The following is an 18621-nucleotide window of genomic DNA, read 5'->3' on the forward strand; positions in this document are numbered from 1 at the left end:
AAGTTTACAACAAAAATCATGATTCAAGGTTTTAGTACCCATTTATTGGCTTAAAATTGTTGAATCACGCGTTTACTTGGCGGTAGTTGGTAGACCATTAAAAGTCTTCAATGGTGGGAAAATCATCGCAGTTTGCCTTAGCTCATTTAAATCTTCAATAAAGCTACAATTCAAGTCATTCTCAGCCAGGAAACGTAATTTAATCTTCTCGTCTTTTGGATTCTGACTGACATTTTTCTTATCGTTACCAATGACCTGTGAACCAATATACAAACACATAAGTCGTAAATAAGAAGAGGAATTATTCGTTTTCTAAGGATTTACCTGCATCGATAATTTTCTTCGCTGAGAATCTTTCAACGGTAAACCGCACAGCTGGAAGAAAGATCGGATTTCATCTAAGCTGACTAGCGGCAAATGTTCAATCTAATGTGAAATAACCAAAAATGTGTATAACAGTTATATTTCGACTTTATAACTAATGAACCTCTTGCTGTAAACGATCAAAGAGATATTCTTCGTTAAGGATTTCGTTCCAGTTACGTGAAACCTCCTCGTCAAGTGACACATCTGGAACCTGCTTTAATTTTATTAGGGATTGCACACGGGTTTGTAATTCGGTTTCGGTCATAGCTTCCAAATTGAGGTTGAATTGGTTTAAAAATGCTTCTATCCTGGCATCCACATGTGAGGCACTGTGAAGAGATAATTATACAAATACGAATTCCTATTAAAATGAATCGTCCAAATAAATTTTTATGCCTAAAATATAATCACAGTTAAATGCGACAACAGTACGTTTTGCAAGAGCAGATAGTCAATGAGACAATGACCGATCGATAAGGCGGATAAGAGAGGCTTCTCTCGGCCTTAGCCTTCAAACTATTTTAGGTGTGCTAGATTCTAGGGTGGTTGGACTAGTTTCTGTCGACCCAGTAAGTAGGACTCTCCGTGTAGTGACCCTCATACGGAACTTCCCCCGTTGTTCAATGACTCTCAGTCTCTCTGCAAACCTAGCCGTCGACGACTGGCCTTCAAGTGGAGCTGGTCTGACCTCCATATCAGCTCGACTCCTCGCTACCCCTTGGCAAGAGAGTTTGGCGGCCAAATAATGTCCTTGAATTGATTCAACCTCCCACCGAGCATGTCGCTCTAGTCCCCTAACCGGCCTACACGCACGCAACGCGTTGGCCTCGTAGTCCCGTCTCCCAAACGATAATGACACGTAACTTGATACAATTTCTTTGCGATGGGAATGGAATATAAAATATGACATTTCGAAATTCACGAGACGATCCCTCGTTAAAATAGAAAATGATAATATAACGAAATAAAGGTACTGCGGTAGTTCATTAAATTTATAGTACTGTACCTGAACTTGTCAGCCTGAAAATCGACGGTAACAGAAAACCCTAAAACACCGAAAGTATTCCGAAGAGTGGCATATACGTTGTATCCTAGTTGTTCGCGGGTCCGAAGAATGTCAAACACTGGCTCTTCCATGAGATTCTGTTTCATACAACAAATAAATAAACACAAATAAAAAATGTGTTACAACAAAATAGTCTTATATGGTGACATACGACGATGATTTCCATGATCGCGGTCTGATGCATATTCGTGGGTCCTACTTGATAGTAGTTAACAACCACGGAATTAGAATCTGTGGGATGGAAACTAGCCAGTCGGCAGCATTTATTGCCCAACGGTACTTGACATATTCTAATCGGTGATAAAGCGCCATCGCTTAATCGTCCATTCGCCTGTAGATTTCTTTTGAAACTGAGAGCCACTTCCAAAGCTTGTTCATTCGAATAATTTCCCTGAACAAGACACTCTAAATTGAAACTCGCTTTAAGCCGAGTTGAAAAGAGCTTCAGATCATCTAAAGTCAAATCCTTCACTTCTTCTGACTTTTCTAACACCGACCAATGAGAGGTGTGCAGCAAAGTTAAGCGTGCATCCCTGTAAAAAAAAGAATTAGAAATGGTAGGTAATTTTCTAAATAAAGAACAAAGTGTTTACGTAATGAGCTTAGAAGGCTTGATACAAAAATTTTTGTATGCCTTTTCTTGCTGTTCTCGTAAGGCTTCGAAAACCTCATCTACAACGTCTTGTTCAAATCTAACAAACTGTTCTACAATTGCACTGATCAGCAACTAAAAAAAAAAGAAGAATTAATAAGAGCAACAATTACAGTGTTTTCATACTATTATTCTCACATGAAGTTTGTGATTGAATCCGGAAACTTTTATGACTAGACCTCTGTCATAGTGATGAATAGCTAGTTCCAACTGAGCTACTAATGCATCATACACTTTTTCCATTAATTGATGCTTGAGTATTTTGGCTAATATCTCTAAAAGAACAGCGCTATAAATTAAGAAGTAATAAATTAATATAGAGTAAAATGTTAGTTTTTTATCATTTCGTACTTTCGAGCACAATCAGTAGATAAGGGCGTCACGAGATAAAAGTTCAAAACTGCTTTTGGTATGCGGAATTTACTGTCTGGGCGGTACCACAAGGAGAACCCTTCTTCTGTGCAGTGAATCTTGGTAGGAACGGAAATTGATGCAGCAATGGAAGAAGGTTCAACAAGTGAAAAATCAGAAGCCAAGAATGGATTTGGTTCTGGAATAGCGAACGGCAACTCGCCCTCCAATGCTCGAGACCAAATTTGCTTCCAGTCATCAGGAATGTCTGTAAGAATAGATTATTTTGTGAAAATTAGATTACTTAGACATCATTAGAATATGTAAATTAGTTAAATTGGTTACCTTTTGCTTCGTAGCGGGTTTGAAACCAAGGTTCAATGTCGCAGCAAACATCCGCGTTTTCGAAATCTTTAGATAATATCATGATATTGACATTATCCATTCGTAGAGCGTTCATACATTCAGAAATTACCTAATAAAATTTAATCGTAATTGAAAATGTGCACCGCAATGGAATTAAAAATTATGCTAAAATAATTCTATACTAACATACATCACTTTTGTAATCGAATATGAGTGCGTCTCCAGTAATATAATCGATAGGAGCATATTTGTGCATGTGTTCGCTTAACGTTTCCACATTTTCAACTGGGGGGCTGTCCTCTGCGTAACGGAAACTAAGATCTTCGATAGTTTGAATTTCCCGCCAGATCCGTTCTTCAGGTCCTTGGTTCCTCAACATGTGTATATACTGAAAAACTGCAGCTATAACCTGCTCGATTTCTGCCATGCCTCGTTCTGTCAAACTAATATTGATGCTAAACAATGCGTAGGTCGAGTTGTGGTCAGAACCGCTTTCATCATTTCCACTAGCCAGGTCTAAGGCCCAAACCCTGTCGATTTCAAATTTCAGTTCAGCATGGATTAATTAATTAATTTTACCGTGATTTTTTAAATTCTTACTTGCGTCGTAAATATGCCAACAAGCTGCCTCGACCTTCATGTCCAATAAGCCACGATAAATAGCCCAGTGGTTTGATCCGATAATTTTCCAATTGAGAAGGTAATGCCCACGACAAACAAACCTGAGAAAAGTAAATACAGTCACTTATTTTAAATCAAATTTAATTGATAAATTAACTGCTACAAACCTGGTGTACATCTTTCACTGGGACTACCTTCAATACGCGTTTAAAACGTGGAGTATCAAAAGGGAAACCTAAATCCTTAAAGTTTGGTGGACAGGCAGGCTGGCTATTTGTAGAAGGGATTCCTTGAAAGATGGATACCGCCCATTCCTCTAACTGATTTAATTCGTGTTTTGATTGTAAGACCAAAGTCATTCGATTTGCTGTATAATGTTCTTGCCAGAACAAGCGAAGACGACGATTTAGTTCCGTGCCATCCGGATCCCCAGCTAAGTTAAGTGTAGATGAGTTTCCCCAAGTGAAGTTGGCCATGGGATGTCCGTCTTTTGCTAGACTAGCGAATAGCTGCTGCTTTCGACATGAGTCTGAGGGTAAAGCCATCTGAAACTCTATTAACATAAACATATGAGGGAGAACTGTACAAGTGAAATAAAACACAATAAAGTACCGCTGTCAATCGCCTCTTTTTCGCGTTTCATGCTGTTTGGTAACAGTAAAGGTGAAGCAAAAAATTCAGCAAATATCTCTAAAGCCTGGTGGAAATAACGCTGGTGAATTTCGAATTCAAAAGTAGTAGTCTCGTAATCCGTTGAAGCGTTGGAACCTCCACCATATGTCTACCATGTCAAACGGGAATTTTGTTATCCAATGGCATTTAATTTAATTTATTTATAGAAATTTTAATACCTTCAGAAATTCATCAAAAGCATTCTCCTCTGGATATTTACTGCTACCCATGAAAACCATGTGTTCGAGGAAATGTGCCAATCCAGGTAAATCTGGAGGATCAGAGAAACTGCCAATGTTAACGCATAATGCAGCAGCTGCCATACGTTCTCCTTCTTTGATTTGTTTCGACTTCCGTGTTAAACCACTATCGACACCATTCGATTCTGTCGAGTCTGGGTCCATTTCAGATTCTTCGTCTGTTTCGCTTTCACTCCCTCCTTCTTCTTCTTCGCATTCTTCGTCAACCTCTTCTTCTTCACCCTCGTCTTCGGAATCTTCTTCTCCAGCTGAACTGTAAGCCATGTTATCAACTCCCTTTGATGATTCAATATCTGGCTCAGTTTCACTAATGTTGGGATCAGAAATCAATAATACTCTCATTCCATTGGTCAGCTGAAGCACTCTAAGAAAATGATATTGCGTTATTTCTTGAAGGCATGGGAAATTCACATTTTGATGTAGTAAAAAATATGACATTATACTGACCTATATTCCTTTTTGTCATTTTGTGATTTCACAGGGTTAGGCAAGTAAATAACTTTGCCGATACACAATTTCTTCTCTGTTCCCAATTTATCCATTTGAACTGGGGTTTGTGTTAAATTAGAAAACTTTCTTTTCCTAGCTAATGATGGAGCGGATGGAAGTGATACTTTAGAAATCCTTAGATTCTTCACTTTCCTTTTGCCTGAACTAGCAGACATGCAGAAGTATTTTATTGGCTGGCTTAAAATTTGATGAATAGCTGTGAAAACAAAATAATTTATTTTCATATAAGGGGTTTCTCTGCCAATTGGAGCTTTTCCCACCTAAAAATACATACACAATTAATTCACTATTCAATCATGTCTTATAACAAATTCAGTAATACATACCAAAAAGCAAAATATATTCCTTGATCAATAATCAGAACGTCTAGACAGGAGTTAACGACGGCAGTGTAATGATCTAGTTTCAAGTAAACAAATTTAAGAACGCAAATGCAACTGGTATTATTACTTAGCCCACCTGAGTTAAAATATTGACAAATAAATTTGAAACTTACTTTATTGAACAATAAATGTAACCATGGTGTAACAAATAACACTTTCGAAAACAATTTCACTGTTCAACTTCAGACCTTCAGATCGCTTTTCGTCTGTTCGGTGTCCACGTGTGACGTCAAAGAACTGCAACACCTTCCAAACAATTAATTTTTATAAAATCATTTCAAACGTCAACTAGGTAACAATTTTTAACAACTAAGAATTTTGTAATAAATATTTGCATTCTTTTTTTGTACAATTAGTAATTTAAAAAAAATGTCTAATTTATTCCATGTCACTTCGCAAATTGGCAATCTTCAATGTAAAGATGTCAGCGCTTGGTTCAAAAGTAAACAAAAATGTACTCCACGATATTCCATTTATTAAACCTATGCTGTACATTCGTTTGCTATTGGTGATTCTACAGGTGATTTAGTATTCTCTTTTTTATTTGCATTCTATAAATTATTAATTCTTCTTGTAGGTTATTTTCAACCATCTCATACCTGACCATCAATCAGATGGATTTCAATCCCCTTACAAGCTGATTCCTACCAACTCTACATTGTTAGATACAATTGTAGACTACACATTGGGTGGATTTGCACGCTGGGACGGGCAATATTTTCTCCATATTTCAACTCTAGGTTACACCCATGAAAATTGCCTTGCATTCTTCCCTGCTTATCCCCTTCTTTTACGTTTCACATCAGTTTGTCTTTCATTCCTTAGTTGCCACACACTAACTTACTGGAATTCCACATTACTTGGCAGTATTATTATAAATACTGTTTGTTTTATAATTGCTGCATATTTTTTATTCTTGATTACGGATAAGTTGTTTAATAACTCAAATTTTGCCCTTCAAACATGGAAACTATTTTGCATTTCACCTGCAACCATATTTTTCCTGGCGCCCTATTCTGAATCCCTCTTTAGTGCCCTTACTTTTGGTGGTATTTACAACTGCATTGAGTACAAGTTTCTTACAGCTAGCATTTTCTTTGCTGGTTCAGGTCTCACTAGATCTAATGGTCTTGTAAACATTGGATTTTTGCTTTATTTTGCTGTAAAGAAAACCTTCAGTACCAAATGGAAAGGTGTGCCAACTTTAGTTGCCAGAATATTAATTTCAGTCATAATAACTGTTTTTCCATTTCTCTGTTATCAGTACTATGCTTTTACACTTTTTTGTTTCCACAAACCTCATCGTCTTCCAACGGTTATTCACAATTACTTGGTGGACAGAAATTTTACTGTTCGTGGAGAAAGAATCCCACATTGGTGCGAACAGAGCATTCCTTTTTCATATTCGGTTATCCAATCCCAATATTGGAATGTAGGATTCTTACGCTATTTTGAGTGGAAACAACTACCAAATTTTCTCCTGGCTGCACCCATTCTATGTCTGGTCTTTCTTTATTCACTGAAGTATTTCAAACAAAACTTTCACATTGTGTCGCGTTACAATTCATTCACAAGTGGCCAATCACAAATAAGTCATCCCATTTTCCGTCCTGCTGCCGGTGTGTTTGCCGCTCATTCCATATTTCTGGGCCTTTTCACTTTTTTCTTCGCTCATGTTCAGGTATAACCTTAAACAAAAGCAAATTCCGAATTTAAGAAACTGGAAACAAATAATTCATTATTTCAACATTTATTTAGATCTCCACTCGTTTGATTGGATCTTCATGTCCAGCAGTCTACTGGTCAGTTAATTATTTTAAAAAGATTAATAAATTCAATTATACGATCATTAACCACGTAGGATGATGACTTGGATGATGGATGGAAAATTGGCTAGCAAACGGAACTTAATGGAACAATGGAACCCGCTTCGACAGAAAAATCTTTCCACTACAGGAAAATGTGTACGTTTCTATTGTTTGTCGTACGTGGTTATTGGAACTGTCATGTTTGTCAATCACCTACCTTGGACTTAAATAATAAACTTATTGCGTAGAGAATGATCATTTAACACCTATGTTTTTTGTGCTGATTTCTAAAAAACGACAGTAGTATGTGCCAGCGAAAAAGATTAGAGTGCGAACCTTCTTCTATCGTGCAAATTGCAATTAAGTTCTAATCAACCTCGAAACCAAATAGAAAATTATTAGTAAAATCTATTACGCTTCAAGTTTATACAAAGGAAAACACATGACCGTCAGCTTAAAAGTTATTGGCCAGACGAATGGCAGATGTGGTGGAAAGAACCAAGTCGAGTGTAGGCAATCGAATTGTTGGAGCTTCCATTCGTGAACGCTGTTTGCGACGTCGTTTAACTACGGAACGTTCTAAATCGGAGCGCACGAACGACCGGAGGTAAGGCAGGACGTCGGCTGAATGACTGCGACGATTTAGCAAAACACTTCTTGGTATTGAGCACTGAAGTACAACTTGATTTGCACTCTTTGTCACTTTGTCGTACCTGCATCCGAAAATAAACAAACATTTATATTTGGCCAGCAAGAAATCCAAAATGTTAATCCATACTGTAATTCCGCCAAGAAGTCTTGAGGAGACGTTTGCGTCATGTGACTCAAATCTTTCTCCATTAGTTGACTGCATCGATCAGACATAAACTGCTGGATTTCATACAACAAACTCTCGTCGTTCCAAGATAAATCATCCCTGGCAAGACATGAACTGAACAGTTCCTTGCCAGAGCGGAATTCCAGGCATCGAGCGAGGCGCGTCAAATCTCCATTCGCTCCTTCCTTCTTTGATGATGATGTCTCATCGACTTGTATTGTTTCTTCGGCACTGTCGGGATCAACAAGGCTATCGTTCGAGAGAATTCGTGAGAACCTTTTCTTCGTCTTCCTCTTGACAATAAGAACAGAATCGGAATCCGCATCATAAGTGAACCGCGAAGACCTCGGGGCAGAAGCGTAGGGCCACTCGCAGAGTTTCCCGAAAATAGGAAGTTCAATAAGCTGAATTGGGCTGGAGTCTGAGGAATTGCTGGAAGGTTTCCAAATCCTACTTCCATTATTGCTGTCTTCTTCGTCATTCTTAAGCTGCAATTGATTAAAGTTCAACTTTAACCGCAACGGATGAGACTGCAAGAGGAACTGTAAATTCAGCAAAAGGGAGCGAAGATCGAGGTCTAATTCACCTCGGCTTCCCACCCAATCGGCCATTGCTTTCCATTCCAGGGGATAGCCTTCAGCTAGACACACGCTCCACAAATAACCACCTATCATTGATTTTTGGAAAACGAGAATCAAATATAAAAATCCGTTTCTAAACCTTTTCAAGATAGAAAACTTACAGGCAGTCGACTGATCTGGACTCAAGAAATAGAAAATATCAAAATAGCTTTTAATTTTGTCCTGAATTTGTGTCAAAGCTCGTTCCTCGGTCGAGCCTAGTGTCAGGACAATGGGCCGCTTGCTGGTCTGGATCAATGTAGTCAAAGCGTTGTAGAAAGATTCATCTTCCATTTCGAAAACAATATCAACCTGAAATAACAACCAAGAGTTGAGTAGATAACAACATGAAACCCTAGAAATATTTCGCAATTACATCTTCGAAAAGTACGAGAGATAAGGCCGTTTTAATTTCTGTGCGGGCAGGTTTGGGTGCAGCTTTAGCGCCACCGAAAAACATTTTGCCCATACTGCTACTGACGGCATTGCTGTTATTGTTAAGCGAGTGTGACTGGGTAGCCTCGTGAAGGTGTGAAAGAAGAGTCTTGCCGTTTCTCCTCGAGGATGCATTGACTTCCAAAACGTTGTACCCCAACTCTTCAGCCAAGGCGTAAACGGTGGCCGTCTTCCCGCAACCGGCAGGTCCCACCAAGAGAACACAATTACAGAGCTGTGGAAATAAAAGAAAGCCGTCAGAAATGGCGAAACAATAAACAATAAATAAAAACAATTGATTACTTCCTCTTCTTCTGGGTTCCAACTTGAATTCGATTTTTCATCAACGACGGCATCCTCCGAGTCCGTGCAGTCCGACTCTATCCTCTTCCTCTTTCCAACCTTTTTCGAGACTTTCTTGGGCGGAGCAGCGACTTCCTCGCCTGCTCTTAGTTTCCACTGATTTAACCAATTCTTCAACTGTTGGGAGGACATGCGGTTATTGGCTAAGATGTCAGCCGATTGCTTGGGAGCGTAGGCATCTGTCCACGGCAAGTCTCTGTCGCCATCCCTTTCCATGTTTGCTCTGGGAAGCAAAGTTCGGAGAGTTCGGAAGAAAGGAAAGGATAGAGAATGGTCTTCTTTCATCCGAGTGATCCACTCTTTACAAAAACGCCACTCGAGATAAGATGCTTGTTTGGGGGATATCGATCGATTGCAAGCCGAGTTGATACTACCAGGATTCGAGTTCAAGCTCGATGCAAAAGTTGTGGGTCGATTGATCTTCTTCGAATGTGGAAGGCTTTTCCGCAACACAAGCGATTCGGGATAGGGAAGTCGCCACGGCTGAGAGCCGGCCTGTGTTACGTGACTAATTTTGGGGAAAATCTCAACTGGGCGCTGCTCAAGGGCTGCCAATGCAGCGGTTTGCTGCTTCAGCACCTCTGGAACGCCACTAAACAGGAACTCTTGCTTTGCTTTTTTCACAGCTCGCGCTTCCTCTTCCCACTTTTTCTTGAGGAAAATCGGAGCGATATCTTCAGAAAGGATCACCAATTCATCCTCACTGTTGGCTTTTCCCTTCATTTCTCCTTTTTTACGTTTTTTCTTTGAGATTTGTTTAGGTTCAACCAGCTCCTCTTCAGGCTCGTCTCGCAGAGCAACCGGTTTGACGCGTATTCTTGTGCTGCGTCTCGGTCCTTCTTTGGAGTCGCTCTCCTGGTCGTCTGAAAACAAAAAATTCGTGATGAAGTTAAATGGAGTTACAAGAAACTTGAGACGATTCAGCTGCATGTTCTACCACCATTTCAGAGATCAAAGTATTAAACTTCATTACAGTCTACTTCTCTAGGAAGGCCTCTCAGTGCTTCACTCTCATCACTACAAATCTTGATTACATGTAAAACATTGACAACTAGACTATCATCATTACCATCGGAGACCTTGACATTGCCTGAAAGGCAAATTTTCATCTTCCACTGTGAATTTCGTGTTTGGGGCTGTACTGGATCTGGATTCTTGACGTCAACCATCACTTCAGGACTTGGACTGGATTCCGTCATCAGCTCTTCAGACGAAACAAGCTCTATTGTGTCAGCCAGGGCACTTGGAATGCCAATCTTTCGTTTCTTCTTTCTCTGCACCTTCTTGACAGCAGCAGGAGCTTTACAGCCCTTCTTTTGAGGGGATTCCAAAATTTCTCGTGACAAATAATTTGGTTTATTATTACTTTTCCACGTAAGGCTGATTGTTTGAGAAGTTTTTTGTTTGATGAGAGCGAAGCGAAAAAGAGCAGGGGAAGAGGTTAAGAAAGGAAAATTGCTTTCAGCACATGGCAAAAGTGAAATTCCAAACATTATTCCTATTTTCGACTAAGAAATATTGCTTTCTGTAAAATTGCAAAAATAGGACTAGTTATGTCTCTGTGCCATCTTTTTAAATTACCGAATCGGGTTTGATCGTACGGGAAGTTGAAAGACTTTTTCCATATCCTTTTAAAATTTGAACTAAAGCTGATGGATTTGAATAAAAAAAAAACACGATTTAAAATTACAACGATACCTAGTATCGTATCGCCCAACGAAAGGGAGGGTTACATTTTAGTAATTAAATTACACAGAGACATCACTAGTCCAAGACTAGCGAGACGACTAGTAGACTAAAACTTTTTAAAGTTTGGTGAAAAGTTAATTCAGATTTCCTTTCCTCACGTTATCAACACTGACACACAGTCCTTGAATTCAACATTCGTGGCTTGAAAGAACAGAAATTAAGTTTAAAACCAATCAAGGTTTAGTTTTCAAGAACCATTTGAATTCCTTTCTTTGTAACTAAGGTTTAAACTGTAAAGTATTTAGTTGCATTGCTCTAAATTATCAACACTGACACACAGCCCTTGGATTCCAGCATTTTTCTCGAATGAAGAAAAGAAAAATTAAGACAATTGGCGGATGCTGAAGCGGTGTTGAAAGATTGTAAAGCTGTTGCTGCCAAAAGGAGGCGCCAAAGTAGCCTACAAGGTTGGAAAACTTGAGAATTCCAGAAGAGCTAATAATTGAGACAGTAAGTTTTATCACTTTTTTATACTTATACACTAATACTTAATTTTTTAAATATAGACAGCAGGAATTATTTGCCAAAGCCAGAGAAGAACAAGCTGCTGATGAGCAGCAACAGTGGCTACAACTTCAAGCAGAGGCTCAAATGTCCTTGCAGCAACAACAGGGAGATGTTCCTTCAAATTCAGAAGATGGAGAATACTCTTAAAAGATTGTTTGTGAAATTTGATTCAATACATACAAAATTTTATTTCTAGAAAGAGCTTAATGAAGTGTATTATTTGAAATATTTCTACTGTTTTCTTAATTATTATTTATCAGTACCATCCTAACATTCTTTACTTTTGTACTTGAAACATTATTTATACAACTCAGATACCTCATATTTGGAAAGAATTTAACTGCATGACTTATTGCATAATTAACAAGATATTTTTTCATTTGGAATGCTGGGCGAGGAGACTAAGATATTTTGCTTTCTGTAAAATTGCAAAAACATTGTTAGACCATATCTTAAAAACAGGAAAACAAATAAACTATACGACTTACTGTTTCATCTACCCCCGTAGTCGAAGTAGGATAACTCGAACTACTCTTTAACTTTTTCTGTTTTACAAGTTGCTTAGCTTTATCTAAACTGAATCCGCGAAAGAAGAATTAATTATTGTGTAGATAATAAAATTAATAAAATATAAAAAAGACATACTTTTCTAATCGGTCAATCAGATCATACAGGCGTGGTTTGCACAACGATAGGAATTCGTTTTCATCACTGGATGCAAACACGGTGGCGTAGACTTTTTCTGCCCCTTGGAAGCCTTCGCTCCTTAAACTGCGTTCTTTTTGGGTCAATCTATGTAGCTCATTAGAGTTACGTATGGTGACCAGGTGGATATGATCTGGATCTTCGGCAATGTTCATCGTAGCTGAAAACAAAAAAGTTTCCAGTTATGCTAAGAAACAGTAAAAACAAGTAAGGTCGTACAGTATAAACTTACATTTCATGCTGAGCTTCAGATCTTGGACAGAGCTACTGAAAGGCATACGAATGGACACAGGTAAGTGAACCTCTCTTGCATCCACATCCACCATAAAAATCTTGGCATTCAGACTGCCGGTCTGCAACTCACATGCAAGCACAATTTCACACGCAGTGGTGAGCAGCAAATCCTTTTCATACAGCAGTTTTTCACGGACTAAAGGATCAGCCACACCGAGTACTATCTGGTCCCGTAAGACCGAATCAACACCAGTACCATAGCCACATGTCTTCACTAGACCACGAAGATCAATTAACCACGAATCAAAAGTTTCACCAGGGAGTTGATGACGACGCAGGAATTTAAAACGCTCGAAAACTTCACTGCGTCGGGGCTCAAAATGGGCAGTGAATTTGTCTAACACCGGCTGGGCCACCAAATCACTGGCCCCGAAAGAAAAAGGTTCAGGAGCTCTCAACGAAGACGACATTTCAATAAAATGGTGCAAGACAAATGGATGCACGAGATAAAGACGGATGCAGTTCAACAACACGGAGGATGCGTTCGATGAAGAAGGATGCAGTTCAATACTCACAAACCACGCGGTTACGACTCAAAACCGTCGAGTTGTGAGATCCCACTTCTGACACCATGTAATAAAGACAAGTGTGTCGAAGACTGCTGTCTGACTGTTGGGCTCTGCATAGCGGGGATATGCCACTCTCAAGGTGGCGCGGCATCTAGCGGTCATCGTTAGATATCACAACAGCAATCACTTGTGCATTACACATTTCAGCCAAATCACACGGGAGCGACTGATTTCGATATTCGATCTGCTGAGTCAACAACTCAACATCTAAAAACTGGTCGAGGAAATCTACTAATCTAGTGAGTTCCATTCACGCTGCGCTAAACCTTACAAAAAGAGGCAATATTAAAATTTTTTTATGTAAACGTATAAATATAAACGCTTTTTATTTTGTATCTTTAGGTTACATTTGGTTCGGTCCATATGAAATGCTTACTGGAAGTAATTTTGGTGAATTATCGTCTCAACCAAGCTTATAATGGAACGCATGAATGCTCCTTCTTGATAACTGACAAGAGTTACTTAACTGTAGAATACGGGCTAGCCTTTGCTAAGAATTCGTCACTTACTCCAATTTTCAATCAAGCGTAATGACCATTCTACCTGTTTTGAAATAATACGAATGATAAAAATTAATTATTTTGTGATGACTCATATTATAGAATAAGGTTAATTGATCAGTCAGGAATTCTAGAGTTTTCACGACGGGCTAGTTTTACTGGCAAAAACCCGTGTTCCATAGGCAATGGTATATAACTTATTCATGTCATGTGACTGATGAGTATAGTATGCCCTATCCATATCCTAGGTTATACGTCAAGAGCGATGCAGCTTGGCGACTTCCCCGGACTATTTTACATAACCTTAATTGGATTATCTACCGCTACCGTTACCTTTATTTGGGAGAGGATCCCAAAGTATTTCAAATCGTGGCGTAAGAAGACAACGAATGCGGCTGCAGTTTCTCCCGTTTCTGCCGTCTGCAAACCAGTGGTCCCCAATCAGAAAATTTCGAATACAATACCTATCAACTGGAATTGGAAATCGAGAAATTAACAGAGGAGATTGATCGAATGCTTTTAACTGACAAGGATATTCGAGGTATTCTGAACGAATTATTTTATACCAAATTATTGTTAGTACATTGTCTCCATGGGCGATTGCGCATATTAAATTTGAATTTGGTAGTGTTTAACAAGAGTACGACATTGTCCCAATTTCGTCTTCTTCATCGAACAAAGTGCTTATCATAGTCACAGGCATGGCGGACAGATAAAGCCTTCGTTGGCTCCTCTAATTGTTTACCTTAATAGTTCGATAAAAAAGTCCGCGCTCCCGATTGTCCTACTCACATGCAAAATGTCAACTTTAGTGGCTTCATTACTTGAGCATGACTACGCCTAATCGTGAGAAAACGTCCAGCTTAGTCTAATAATTTATTATTTAAAACATATGAATCAATAAATATCACATATAAATAGAAATATCGATTTAAAAAAATGGGTAGGAGGTTCGTAAGGTAAAGGGGTGTTGTAGGCAAGGTAGTGGGTTTGAAAATTTTCTCGTTAGTGGGGTCTTGCTGTTGTGTGATTAAGGTAGAAGGTCGATATAAAACGTTGACGTTGACATTCTGCAATGTTCCCATATATGCCGAACCACGAGATGAGTTCCTAGATAAGCAGCTGGGAAGAGTACAGTAATCAATCAGGCATTGAATGCCCAACGAAGTGATCATGTAAATGACGGCCAGGGAGAAAATTGCCAGACGGAAGTCGAACACGGGCGGGATTTTCACCCCATGTAGAATTTAAGGAAAGGAACTCCTTCCAGGCCTGAATAAAAGATAAATTGTGCTTATGTCAAGCAACTGTTTGATTCCATAAAATAAAATAAAATAAAAATTTATTTCTAACCTGTGAAACCTGATAGTGTAGACGTTGATATGACAATAAGATGATTCTTTGTGGCTGGGTTGTCATCTGGTGAGGGCTTATCATTGTTGAGAGGAGGTAATGGAGCAGGTCTTACTGGAGATTTGATTTGGGGATTGGCATTGGAAGAATTTTTTGTGTAGGGTGTAGGAGAAACAACTGGTGTAGATGAAGTGAAACCTGAATTTGTTGTGGGTTTAAGGTTGACTGCTGGTAGGGATGGAAGAACTCGATTCAACATTGGATTTGAATTTGAAGGTAGGGGAGCAGATTTGTAACACAGCACCAATCCATTGATTTCTCCACCCATGGTAAAACCTTCAGGAGCTTTCTTTGATTTACTTAGTATGATGATGTCAGTAATGGCAAGAAAGACTGAATTTTTCTCGCTCAGTCTGTAGGTTAATTGCCGCTTCCTCCAAGCTCTTTGCTCTGCAAACAAATATGTTGTTAGAAAACCATCAAAGAATTTCTAATTTCTAGTTCTTAGTTTCTTACCAGCCCCATAAGTTTTCGACAACAAGACATACCCATTGGGGGGAGCATCTTTGTCATTGATTACACACAATGAATCAATAACAAATCCAGAAGGACCTTCTGTCTTTGACAAGCATAGATAACGTGTGATCCTTTTACCAAAAAAACCATCTTTCCATAAATCTGCATCCAAATCTTGATCGTGCGATTTGGCTACAACTGTGTAGCCAAGAGGACATTTTGACGGATCTTCGACAACACAAAGTGCCGTCACTGGACGGTCATCTGGTAAAGGTAGGGTATTATAAAGTACCTTCATTCTAGCCAGTTACTTTAAGCCTCAATGAAATAAGAAAAGAACAATGATTTCGACAACACTTTTCTTGAGCTCGATGATTCACAAAGGAAAGGCCTCCTTGAGACTTGCGACCTTGAATTTTACATTTAACACCTAATAGAGGTACCATCAATGGGCAAGTCTAGATTAGCTATAAATTCTATTACGCTAGCTACGATTCTATAAACGGAAATCTAGAAGGAAGACAGCTTGGGCACGCTCAGCTAGTTGTGCAGCAACTAACATGTTACATTATACTGTATGAGTTGCTGCACAACTGGCTGAGCGTGAAGCACGATTGAATGAGAACGAATTGAGACTTCGTCAGATGCAAGAACAACTGGCATCGTCACCGGGCATCATTTGGGTCAATCGCAAAGGCCAAGTATGTTTGAGATTGACCCCAAATGATACCCGAAGAGAGCTCGTGTGGGGCGGTGACGAATACAGTTTCTGCCGAAATTCGGTTCATGTAGATACAGGTACCAGTCTCCATGTCATACAAATGAATGTAGCCATACTTTGTAATCAAATACAGTACGTCGTGTTTCGGGCTGACCTAAAAACAACACCATTTAACAATAAACACACTGTCAAAGTACATTCGATCGTTTTTCACAAACGTTTCTATTGCGGCGCACAAAATTATTCATTTTTAAAATGGAAATAAGAGTTTACCTGCATAGTAGTGCATAGCTACGGGAAAGTCGTTCTGGGCTTCGGGTGGGAAGAAAACATCGACATTTTTCTTCGCAAAAGGCTGATTTTCGGTTGGCGGCGTTCCTACTTCACTGATATGCAACTGCGAGGAAATTTAAAGATTGAAACTAATCGAAATGACGACAATGGTTAAATGTTTACCTTTCCGCCCTGAGCACTTCTGACTGCGTAGCAAAACAGGGTAGAGAGTTCAGGATTTCCCTCCATTTTGAACTGTGAGAAGGCAGCAGCGTGACCTTCGATAGGTTCGCTGACTTTTCTTTCGACAGAGTAAAGTTGCATTGCTCCAACGACGCGATTTTGGTGGGTGGATTGGCCAATAAGAAGTAGCCACGTTTGCTTGGCGTCCGTTCTATAGTTGATAATTTGACAGCCTGTCAAACTGGAGTGGCGGTCAAACATTTTCAGCGGAAGAGAAAGCCACTCCATGGACCAATGGTAGACGGCACCCTCGGTGACTAAGACAATGGTATTTACAGAAATCCACTTCCAAAACACCACATCTTCCGTCATGGTGTGAACCCTCATCATTGACTCGGTTCCAATACAGAAAATCTGAAGGGTTCTTCCAGCTAATAAAAGTCAACATATAAAAACGATCACACACCCATCATGCTATTACATAATCAAGAACACTTACCCTTTAGAGCAATCACTTTGCAGGCTGGATTCATGATGGCTGAATCTGCAGTGAATGGCCTTCTGATGGGGTTTGTTGGATCATGCAAGTTAATGATGACCACCTGTGCTGTTTCTCCCACCTTCTCTCGGACACAGATGAATTTGTCCGACTCCATGGTGAGAGTGCTGAATCCGATGTTGGCAGCATTGATCCTTATACTTGTGAGCTGTGTAAATTGAGAAAAAAGAAGCACTGATAAATGTGGGATCGGGAAACAAAACACTTCCTTGCAAATAACAAGTATTAATTATGGAAACCTTACATATGCAGACAACCTTAATTACAGCTTTAAAATGCAAGTGGTCATTCTTCAAGCCACACATAATAAATTGGAAAATTTTTTGTGAAATCATGTTCTCGTTTATCATGGCTGAAAACTATTGATTGGGAAAGGTGTGAGTATGACTTGGCAAGTATATGTCACTTGATACCCATTGCAACAGTTATTAAACGATATACTTGTTTCATACTTGAAACGAAACCAAAAAAGCAGGTGCGTCATTTAAACCATCTTATAGGACCGGAAAAACCGTACAATCCGTTAAAAAAATGAATTGCCGGTGTGAGTCATTGGCCGGCCACATTCAGGCTGTCAAACCCATAAACGTTTTTACTTAAACAATGATCAAAATTGAGGTATAAATACCTGTAGATGCTCTTGAAACTTGATGGGTAACATCTGAGCCATTATGACGGTCTGATGGTCTAATCTAAGGTACAAACTCTTCTAGATCGGGACTTTTTTCCAAATAGCCTCCCTCCTGAGAAACCGAACTGATAGACAGCTGTCACACAAGTTGCATTCCTTCATGCATTCCGCATGTTGCGGATGCCAAATGCCAACGCAAGTCAGAATTTTGTGTATTCATCCGCTAGTCAGCTGCCACCGCCGCCATCTTTTCCAAAAATAATTTTCAAAATGTGCATTTAAGTACAAATAGATGCTTATGAATATGCGTTAAATGACTAGTTAACTCATGGAATTGTTTCCAATTCCGATATTTTCAATAAAATATAACGCATTGCGACTTTTATTCTGGATCTATCTTGCGCGTGAATTTGATATTGGAACCGCCCCCTTTCGTGAAGTTACTATATGGCGGGACGTGGACATAGGGAAATTTAAATGTTCAAAATCATTACGCCCCCCTTTTAGAAAAAAAGCCTAATATAATTCTGAGAAAATTAAATGTGCAATCGAAATTATAGAACCGATTTTAATATTAGCATGATGATCTATTTCACCACGTTACGCACATCGCACAGCAGATTATTAATCACTCACCAAAACGAGATAGCAAAAAGAGGAAAGGAAAAATGTAACCAACAAAAGAAATATAGAGAAAAATGAGTGAAACTAATCGTATATAAGAAGTTTGTATGTGTGTGTGTGGACTGTATTTTTTTTGTTTTTTTGTTT

The 18621-nt window shown here is 39.1% G+C and overlaps 6 protein-coding genes and 1 long non-coding RNA gene across 12 annotated transcripts; 2 read left to right on the plus strand and 5 right to left on the minus strand.

The window, feature by feature from the left end:
- Positions 1-22: 22 nt before the first annotated feature.
- LOC124188407 (nardilysin-like) lies at positions 23-5471 on the minus strand. Of its 6 annotated transcripts, none has more exons than XM_046581045.1 (17): positions 5361-5471; positions 5191-5263; positions 4802-5060; positions 4274-4718; positions 4035-4203; positions 3590-3975; positions 3402-3523; positions 2992-3331; positions 2781-2910; positions 2436-2703; positions 2223-2373; positions 2026-2159; positions 1584-1965; positions 1373-1509; positions 488-695; positions 325-426; positions 23-255 (listed from the first exon to the last, which is right to left on the minus strand). In XM_046581045.1, exons 3-17 carry the CDS (start codon positions 5017-5019, stop codon positions 73-75), a joined length of 3375 nt encoding a protein of 1124 aa, XP_046437001.1. In that variant the 5' UTR covers positions 5020-5060; positions 5191-5263; positions 5361-5471; the 3' UTR covers positions 23-72. The 6 variants fall into 6 exon arrangements, with proteins under 6 accessions (XP_046437001.1, XP_046436972.1, XP_046437019.1 ...); XM_046581016.1 differs by having other exon boundaries at positions 4802-5124; XM_046581063.1 differs by having other exon boundaries at positions 5324-5462.
- Position 5472: 1 nt separating this feature from the next.
- Positions 5473-7304, plus strand: LOC124188480 (GPI mannosyltransferase 2-like). Its single transcript, XM_046581126.1, has 5 exons — positions 5473-5567; positions 5669-5767; positions 5825-6928; positions 7006-7049; positions 7109-7304. Exons 2-5 carry the CDS (start codon positions 5669-5671, stop codon positions 7281-7283), a joined length of 1422 nt encoding a protein of 473 aa, XP_046437082.1. The 5' UTR covers positions 5473-5567; the 3' UTR covers positions 7284-7304.
- A 143-nt stretch (positions 7305-7447) lies between these two features.
- On the minus strand, positions 7448-11357 carry LOC124188452. The gene is made up of 6 exons (XM_046581096.1): positions 10360-11357; positions 9231-10153; positions 8869-9162; positions 8615-8804; positions 7834-8539; positions 7448-7768 (listed from the first exon to the last, which is right to left on the minus strand). The coding sequence occupies exons 1-6, from the start codon at positions 10781-10783 to the stop codon at positions 7510-7512; spliced, it is 2796 nt and encodes a 931-aa protein (XP_046437052.1). The 5' UTR covers positions 10784-11357; the 3' UTR covers positions 7448-7509.
- Positions 11358-11745: 388 nt separating this feature from the next.
- Positions 11746-13155, minus strand: LOC124188510. Its single transcript, XM_046581183.1, has 4 exons — positions 12484-13155; positions 12192-12411; positions 12035-12122; positions 11746-11964 (listed from the first exon to the last, which is right to left on the minus strand). The coding sequence occupies exons 1-4, from the start codon at positions 12953-12955 to the stop codon at positions 11923-11925; spliced, it is 822 nt and encodes a 273-aa protein (XP_046437139.1). The 5' UTR covers positions 12956-13155; the 3' UTR covers positions 11746-11922.
- Positions 13156-13501: 346 nt separating this feature from the next.
- LOC124188519 lies at positions 13502-13938 on the plus strand. The gene is made up of 3 exons (XR_006872384.1): positions 13502-13641; positions 13717-13802; positions 13863-13938. It is a non-coding gene; the product is annotated as an uncharacterized LOC124188519 (long non-coding RNA).
- An 804-nt stretch (positions 13939-14742) lies between these two features.
- On the minus strand, positions 14743-15796 carry LOC124188511 (multivesicular body subunit 12B-like). The gene is made up of 3 exons (XM_046581198.1): positions 15484-15796; positions 14968-15417; positions 14743-14886 (listed from the first exon to the last, which is right to left on the minus strand). Exons 1-3 carry the CDS (start codon positions 15779-15781, stop codon positions 14846-14848), a joined length of 789 nt encoding a protein of 262 aa, XP_046437154.1. The 5' UTR covers positions 15782-15796; the 3' UTR covers positions 14743-14845.
- Positions 15797-16185: 389 nt separating this feature from the next.
- LOC124188509 (clathrin heavy chain 1-like) lies at positions 16186-18009 on the minus strand. The gene is made up of 5 exons (XM_046581167.1): positions 17848-18009; positions 17160-17367; positions 16661-17091; positions 16478-16601; positions 16186-16358 (listed from the first exon to the last, which is right to left on the minus strand). The coding sequence occupies exons 1-5, from the start codon at positions 17887-17889 to the stop codon at positions 16297-16299; spliced, it is 867 nt and encodes a 288-aa protein (XP_046437123.1). The 5' UTR covers positions 17890-18009; the 3' UTR covers positions 16186-16296.
- Positions 18010-18621: the final 612 nt, after the last annotated feature.

The sequence above is a fragment of the Daphnia pulex genome, chromosome 1 (genome assembly GCF_021134715.1).
Source record: "Daphnia pulex isolate KAP4 chromosome 1, ASM2113471v1".
In the NCBI taxonomy this organism is placed as follows: domain Eukaryota; kingdom Metazoa; phylum Arthropoda; class Branchiopoda; order Diplostraca; family Daphniidae; genus Daphnia; species Daphnia pulex.